General features: G+C 40.4%; 1 protein-coding gene across 1 annotated transcript; it reads right to left on the bottom strand.

Annotated features, from left to right (window-relative positions):
- Positions 1 to 2,150: 2,150 nt before the first annotated feature.
- On the bottom strand, positions 2,151 to 8,465 carry asb1 (ankyrin repeat and SOCS box containing 1). Its single transcript, XM_008402166.2, has 5 exons — positions 8,170 to 8,465; positions 6,978 to 7,116; positions 6,427 to 6,729; positions 4,205 to 4,587; positions 2,151 to 3,669 (listed from the first exon to the last, which is right to left on the bottom strand). The coding sequence occupies exons 1-5, from the start codon at positions 8,261 to 8,263 to the stop codon at positions 3,539 to 3,541; spliced, it is 1,050 nt and encodes a 349-aa protein (XP_008400388.2). The 5' UTR covers positions 8,264 to 8,465; the 3' UTR covers positions 2,151 to 3,538.
- Between the last annotated feature and the right edge of the window lie 456 nt (positions 8,466 to 8,921).

Here is an 8,921-nt window from a genome sequence, read left to right as displayed (position 1 = left end):
AAATAAACATTCCTAGAAGCAGACAGGTGGGAGAAAAAGGAGCTAAAGTCCACAGAAAAACTTCAATGTTTGCAAACGTTTGTCCAATATGAGAAGCACTGTCTTCATGAATGAAAAATATAAATAAATACCCATACTATATGCTAACCAGACACCTGCATTTATAGCCTGACATAGGGTTTTATATGGAAACACAGAATCAGAGGAAACGTACCTCAAAGCTGTGGTAAGGTCATGAATCAAGCCGCTGCGCTTTTAACACGGACTTGCATGCAGAAGCAGAATACTGTGCCGATATTAGCAGAGCCTGTTGAGAGTTTGATTGCAGCTTGTGGTGCACATAAACTTAGGAATGAACAACAATATCCAGCTTTTCCAGGCTCCTGGTGATTTCGAGAGGAAGCAAACCATTTACCAGATCTGTTTCTCTACAGAATCCAAGATAAACACTGCTCCAATAATCTTAATAATGTACTTTTCCAGCACAAATCACAAACAAAATTCAGCCTTCAGACCGGGACTCATCACACAATTTTGTTTAAAAGACTCTGGGCAATTTAAGGCTTTTATGTGAAACCTCTTAAATAAAAAAAAAATACAGCACACCAGGGTGCCCTCTAAATAAGCTGTGATATAAAGAAAATTGGCTCTTGAAACGAAAACAGTGGTTTCCCCAACGGTTCTTCTCTCATTCAGTTTTTAAGTGCGAGACCTGCTAATAAAAAAACCTGCTTTTAATGAGATGAGAAAGGATGAGGCTCCTGAAGGCACATGCTGAGGTTCTGCAGTCAGGAGACAACAGGGAAGATGGAGAGAGAGGCAGAGTCAAAAAGAGATGCGGCGCCTGCCATGCTGGAAAGGAAAACAGTGCCACCTAGAGACCTCAGACATATTGTTTACTCTAACTGGCATTTCCATTAATGTACATCTATTGTTAGGACTCATTTGAGAGTTTAACTAGATGAAAAGCCAAATTTTTTCCCAAAAAATATTTGCAGAAAATCTTTTTCCATCCACGATAGATGCAAAAACTTCTACATCTCATCTTCCCTGGTCTGAACATGACCTTTTTAGGTCTTGGACCTTCAATTTTGCTCTGCTGTTTTGCCCCCTGCTGCTTTCATTCAGGGTTCCCAGGCTGATCCTGTTGGGCTTTTACTAAAACAGGAGTTTTTCAGGGCTTTTTTCCAAACAACATGACACATTTATCAACTTCACGACAATATCAAATGTCCTGATCCGGACCTCTCTCACGCTTGTGTTAAATTGGATCGTTTTCCCAAAAGATTAGGAACGTTACATGTTGGTTAAGATAAACGCAAAAGAGAAACTTCCTTGCGTGCAACATAAAGTGTTACCCTAAAAGGACAACATGGTTAAAATGTTTCTACTTTCATTTAATTTGCATTAATAAAACTTCAGGCATGAAAAAGCAGCTACCCTTCAGTTTTGACAATGATTTAATTATTTAAAGCTATTGTCTATAATCTATTCACAATCTGTTGTAGGAATATGTGGTTCCATCTACAGTTACTAATGTTCACCAGTATGAAGTCACTCAGTGTTTTTCGTTTTTGTCACAGTTCTTAGCCAATCATACATCATGATTTAACTCAGTCAGTGGAAATATATTATAGTAAAACCTTTAGAAGATAATAAAGTATTGAGTAAGAATTGAGTACAAAACCATGTACAAATTAACAAACGGGTCAGTATCCTGCATTTAAAACAGGGCTGCAATGTAACTAATCCTCTACATTGAAATAGTGCAACTAATTCAACGTAGAAATATCTAGTAATAGACGTTGCATCTATTACTAAATGAAACGTGTTCAGACCTCTGAGGATAAAGGAGATTCTGCACTGCTCTTCCATATTCTTGGTAGGTAACTCAAATGGCACCATCAGGGATCACATGATAAAATTATAACAAAGGCACACTTACTAATGTCCCATATATTCTGGAAAGCTCCATCTAGGAACTGCTAATAGTGTTACTTTTTCATTGCCAATCATTTTCACAGGCTCAGATGATTTGTCTCATCTTGGTTTGTAACAGAATTAAAAAAGGAACAGTAAGCATCTGGAAATAACTCTAAGGACGCAAACTCGCACGACTCGACACGTTTAAGGTAATAACAAACAAGGAATCATCTGAGACCAGATTTAATGTTTGCAAACAAATATGACAAATTTCAGAGCAAGACACACTGACATGTTACACATGAACCACATTTAAATGTTAGTATTTGAGAAAAAGTAGCAGACCTGCACTGAAGACAACATATGTGACAAATTCCCAGAGAAGGCAGCTTCCTGGCTAATAAATACAAAGTTAAAAACACTTCTATCAATATTTTATAGATTGTCAATGATACAGAAAAGAACTTGTAGTATATTTTCTTACACAGTCACAGGTTGGTCAGGATCCTGTTTATTCTCGGTAAACTGACATGTAGCAATAATATCTATTATGTAAACATCTCTTCAGCTACCAGTATTACAGTATGGATCACGTTCCTTTAGTTTGCTCTTTCATTCACCAATTTAATAAAGCGCAAAATGTTTACGTAAAGGAAGTTTCATATAGATGCAACACCATCTAGTGGCACAAACTGGTAATTGCAATTAACTAAGCCACCACTAGCAGAACACAACAGCTGAAAAAGCCTTGTAAAAGACACCATGTTTGGTTAATCATGGCTGGTTAAGCATCTATCTACAGCACTCCACACCAAACCAATGCAAGAATCTCAGGTGATAGGGATTTGTAGCTGTATGAATAATGAAGGTTAGCCCAAACTTATATAAACTGAAAAGAAACCTAGGTCTTGGTTAACTTCATAAACACTTATCTATAGGAAAACAAAGGTGCAATACCACCATTAAACAGCAGAACATTTCAACAAGTGTGTTTGGGTGGTAATGAATAAAACATCATTTAGATGGCCACAACATGAAAATGTAACCAGCTACAGGCTTTATAATCTTAATTAACAAAAGGGAAACGTACCAGTGTTCTTTTTAGAGATTAAATTATATAAAATGTTTTGCTACCTTGAGCCTTTACAGCCGCCTGTAGCAACACTTTACTAAAGATCAAACTTGAAATATTTAATAGATGATTGGATAAAGTCATGGTTTACATGAATGTAAAAGAGCAATTAAAGGAGCTGGATCACACTTCTACAAACGAGAACTTTACTCTTGATTCAGGCTAATTCATACTGTAGTCTTTACACCTAACCTGAACTAGAGCCACGACACATTTTTGTGATTTGAAAGAAAACATTTGTTGTAAGACAGTTTTCACAAGTTCAGACATGGCTAAGGCTCCTTTGATAACTTAAAAAAAGAAAATAACTGTAAAAATCCTTACAGTCACAGAAAGTTAATCCAGAACTTTTAACTTCCAAACATTTAGAAAATAAATGTCTATTTTTTTATAAAGGAAAAAGCAAACAACAGCTTGTCTTTGGGACTTACTAAGATTTTTTTATTCATTTTTATTACCCGCATGGATTACGGTGGACAAACGTCAGTTTCGGTGCAGCAGGAAGTTCTTGATGGATTCTGGTAGCGGTAGCAAAGCTATGTGTTTCAGGCGACTTTTGCCCATCGCTCTGCGGATCCGGATGCGGCACAGATACGTGAGCCTTTGAGGGTTTTCTGTGAAGGAAAAATTAAAAACAAAGGCGGCTAAATGACTGCACAAAAAGAGTCAAAGGATAAAGGTTTAGAAGTTATTTATAATGTGGCGTCGCGTGGCGTAAAGGTTAGAGTCCTCGTTGCGGTTGTCCCAAATTTGTTCTTTACAAGTGTTAGTAATGACCCTCTAATAACATTATTTAATCTCATAGTGCACTATTAAGGCACTTTCTGCCCTAATGAGGATTCACTGATTTTAGCAAGCTGAATACTTAAAGTGGTTCCAACTGAAGACTGCATGACCTACTTTTTGACTAATTCAGCTGATATTTATTTGACTTCTTGGGGACCATCAGAAATCATTGAACGCTCACTCCAAGATGGTAAGTTGATCATAAAAAATAAATAAATACAAAAGGATGGCAAAAGTATTATCTCATATTGCGTGATCTATTTCAATTTCTCATGTTTACACCTATATAACAAGTTAATACAAATGACACACAACAGCAGCTCTCCATTAACGTCTACACACTTGCAAATTATTTCCACTCACTCTTTGCTTCCAGGAACACCCCGAGTGCCTCCGGATCCACCTTCCTTCGGTTTGGCGCCTCCAGTTCCACCTGCTCCCATGGGACCAGCGCTGGGTCTGCGCCATGGTCCAGCAGCAGGTGGACGAAGCTCACCTCGCATCCGTGTCGCAGCACTGCGTCGAGCAGGCAGGAGGCGAGGCCCCGAGTCAGGGCCTCGTGGCAGACGGGCCCTGTGTAGTTGAAGTCGGGCTGCGCGCCGGCTAGGAGCAGCAACCGGAAACATTCAAGGTGGTGGTAGGCAGCGCTGATGTAGAGAGGACACACCACCAGGGTGTTAAGGGTTCGAGCACTGAGGAGGAGCCGGGGACCCAGCTGGTGGTCCATGTCAACATCGGCATTGAATCTAGAAAGATACAAGAAAAGTTGCATGGTTTTATGTTTGAAAAAGATGCATTTTACACAACCTCAATACAGAATGCAATTTAGGGCAACGAGAACAGAAAGAAAACTAAAACTGATGCTGTAAAAAGCCACATATCTCATAACTGCCTGGCTTCATAATAAACAATCGTCAATATTAATCTATGATAAGGAAGCTGTCATTGTCCTCTACTGATATAAATGAAGTATATAAAAAATGATTTTGTGTACTCTTAGAGGGGGAAAAAACAAAAGTTTTCACATCTCTAAGTTTTTTTGTATTTTGTTAACATCAAAACTTTAAAATAGTGCAAGATACAGTAGAAATAACTGTTTTTTTTATTAAATGTAAGTTTTAAAAATTACAACAATATCCCAAATTCAAACTGAGCAAGCATAGCATCAATTAAAAAAGAAACAAAAACTCCAAAGCTTCTGAAGTAAACAGCACAGGTTGGAGGAATTTGTCTACATGAAAACTGTTACATAGAACATGTGGAGGAATATGCTCTGGTCAGATCCAAATAAAACTGAACTTTTATGTCTATACAAAATGCAAAGTGTGATGAAAAACTAACATTTCCAGACATCCTGAACACACCAGCCGCACTGTTAAACATCATGCTTTGGGGAAGCTGGTCAGAGCTGACAAGAGGAGGGACAGAACTGAATATACAGAAAAAATGAAGGAAAACAAGAAGCTACAAAATTCTGGAGAAAGTTATCCTTCAGTAAGCGCACATCTTCCACAACTAAGGATCTTTGATGAGGGATGAGTTTGTAGAAATGGCAGTCAATGCTAGCTTGTTCCTTCTCTGTGTCGACATGCTCTGGCTGCTAACTGGTTCCCTTTGTGGTTCCAATTATTCATTAATGCAAAAAAACTTACAGACAGAGCTGTTATCCTGTTTCACAGACTAAGCACTCTGCTTTGCTCGTTGTGTTTGGAAGTGACTGGTGTAACAGCAGCGTGCTGCGCTGGGATCAGGTTTCTCTCACTCGGCAGCACGTCTGAGGGAGACCTGAGCCTCGGCTGACCAGGTCACATCCAACACACACACACACACACGCACGCACGCACACACACACACACATCCAACACACACACACACGCACGCACACACACACACACACACACACCCAACACACACACGTGCACACACACAGGCCGACAGAGCAGAGAGCAGCAGACAGGACACACACACTCTTCTATCGCTCAGTCACAGAAAAGCATTTAAAATAAAATACACAAATTACCACATTTTTAGGATATTCCAATTTTTATATGTGCAATTCCACAAATCTGCCCACGTTATCTACATTATCTATTATCTGACTTGACCTGCTGTCTGATCCAGATACAGTTCAAAGTCCATATTTGATTAAAAAAAAAAAAGCTGGTTTAAGTTAAATTATACTCATTTGTTAAAAGGGCCCAATCAAAGTCCAGACTAATATCAAGCGAGTCTTATAAAGACTATTTTCCAAATGATAATGGAGCAACATTTCAATGCAAAGCTGGTCTATAAGGCATTGAATCAGGGGGCTGAATACAAAAAAACAAAGAAAACAAACACACTAACTTTCATTTATGATTTTTTTTTAAAGAACATTCACAGTCTAATAAAATACATTGAAATTACTGTTGAAATGGGAAAACAACAAAGGGATGTCAAAAGAAAACATGATGAAAAAATATAATTGAGTAATTCAGCACATTACAGCAAAAACAGAATAAAAACACATTTTATCTGTAGGATATAAGACATCTATAAATCTGCTGGAGGTCAAAGTAAGAGGTTTGTACGTTGCTTTGTTTCACCTGATGAGCTCCTGCAGGACGTCCACCCGCCCGACCCGCGCCGCATGGTACAGCGGGGTGCTGCGGTGGTGGCGGCTCCCGTTGGGATCGGCGCCGGCTTCCAGGAGGATCCGAACGCAGTCCAGGTGACCGTTAACCACCGCAACGTAGAGCGCCGTCTGACCTTTGACATCGACCAGGTCCACCTCGGCTCCCTGGGCGATCAGATAGGCCACGCAGGCGGCGTGTCCGGCCGTTGCTGCAATCCGCAGGGGCGTACAGGGCAGACAGCCGCAGCACCACACCGACTTCTCATTAATACGCCTGAAACCAAAATATTAAAGTAGTATGATTGTTTTTAAAATGGCACCACAAAAAATGTGAAATATGCTATAAGAAGATTAACACGTCTCATCTTCTCTAAAACAAAAAACACAAACATAGACAACACAAGGCTTTTGCATTTTCTCTCTGATCTTTCAGTTGTTTTCTCTAGGAATTAGCAAAAACTGAGAACTGCAGCGTAGATTAGGTGTTGTTGCCTGACCAGTCCAGCAGTTAGCTGGCCTCACCGTCTGAAGTCATCTTCCTGCAGCAGGTTCCTCAGGGTGTCCAGGTCGCCCACGTAAGCGGCGTTGTGGAGCCGCATGTCGTCCTGCTCTAGCGGTTTGTCACAGAACTGCTCCTGGAGCCATTCCTTCAGGTTACGCCCTGACGGACAAGCAAACGGAATGACAGAACTACTTCCTTAACTCCGTTTTGGATAGACGATACGAGCAGCAACAGGGAAATCAAAAACAGAATTGGTGTCGAAACAGCTGACAGCTCCTGAGCCGCCTTCATTGTCTGAATGTGTGAAATTAAATTCAATATGTTTTGGGTCGTTGTCTTCTTTGAGCACTAAGTAGTAGCGATCGGGCATAACATTATGTCCACTCTAGGGAGAAGTGAATCACACAGATTATGTCTCCTTCACTGCACCTGCTGGTGTGCAGGATAGGCATCACGCCTGTGGGGATGTGTGTGTTTTAACACACACACTTTTCATGCAGTTTCTGCTCAAAAACTGTATTTCTGTGTCATTGTCTTTCCGACTGTGCAGTGAAACTGACATGAGCGCATATATTTCTGTGAACAAACAATCATTTGTGGTGTTGAGAGTTTACATCTCACACTCATAATGTAATTTGGCACAATATAGGTAAAACCGCTTTGATGTTATTGATAAAATAATATTAAATACACAGCTGTTACAGTTCTTTTTATGTGTCCCTCTGGAGTCTGGAGGGCCACATGAAAAGCTATGGCCCCTGGACCTCGAGTTTGTCTGAAAACATGTGGACTACAGGAACATGGAAAGCCAGCAGAGGCAGTGTTATGGTCAGTGTTATGGTTTGGGGCAAGACCAGGCTGAAAACGACCAGTTTGAGGAGTCAGATCTCCATTCATGTCTTGGATCCATGGAGGCCCCACCTCATAAACCAACAGCACTTAAAGGTTCTGCTCCAGATACCACAGAATGCCTCCATGCACCAAAAAGGAGACTGAAAAACACCGTTAGGCAGGTGGTTATTATCTTATGCTATCTCGATATACTTAAACGTGTTACAAAATGAGCAATGCTAATGATTCCTGTCATTCATCTGTTATTAAAAGCCCCCTAATTAATACGCCATGACGAGTGTATGTAAACGTCTGACTGCAGCATCAAACCCTTAAAGAAGCTGTGTGCGTGAGTAACGAGTCAGACCGCCGTCAGTTTACCTGCAGCAGTGCTGGGCAGGCCGGACACAGTGATGAGCGGGGGGAAAATGATATTGGGCGGCTCGTCAACATCAGCGGCTGGACCGTCCGCCATGCTTCCGGAGAGTTCACACAGCCAAACCGAACCCTTTTACTTTCACTTCATTTATTAAAACCCAAAAGAAAAATGAGCCAGCAGAGCAGAGGACAAGAGAGAGCAGGACACAAACAAACGGGAGCCTGTTGATGATGGAGGATCGGGCTCGGTTCGCTGCGCTGCGCTGCTTCCTGGTCGAGCGAAGCTGCGACATTTAAAGGGAAACGCATCTTTTTTTTCAAATACAAACGAGTCATAGCAAAATAACATGCTACGGGTCTGTGACGTCCTAACAGATGAGTAACACTCACTTATAGTTATCGTCATAGTTTACAGCCATTGAAAGCTCTAAATTCGGTCGGTCTGGTCATTTGGAGATTGCTCAAGCCAAAATAAAAAATATATTTTTGCATATTCTATTGTTTTGTAACAGTTCTATGTGAACGTAGCAGTTCACATAGTGCTGTATCCACCCGTATATTTGGAAAGTTGAGTGGAAGGAAAAAATGTGGAAGAAAAATTGAAAAGTCCACTCAAGAGTTTGGGAGGACTGGAGTCTTTGCTTTAAAAGTGCACCATGTACAAGAACAAGAGACTGCACAATATAAGCACATTTACAACACAAGAAAATATTACATATTTATTAAAAATAACATGAGAAATAACAACTGTGAAA

The sequence above is a fragment of the Poecilia reticulata genome, chromosome 2 (assembly GCF_904066995.2).
Source record: "Poecilia reticulata chromosome 2, P_reticulata-male-v2, whole genome shotgun sequence".
NCBI lineage: Eukaryota > Metazoa > Chordata > Actinopteri > Cyprinodontiformes > Poeciliidae > Poecilia > Poecilia reticulata.
This window is presented reverse-complemented; position numbering and strand designations above follow the sequence as displayed.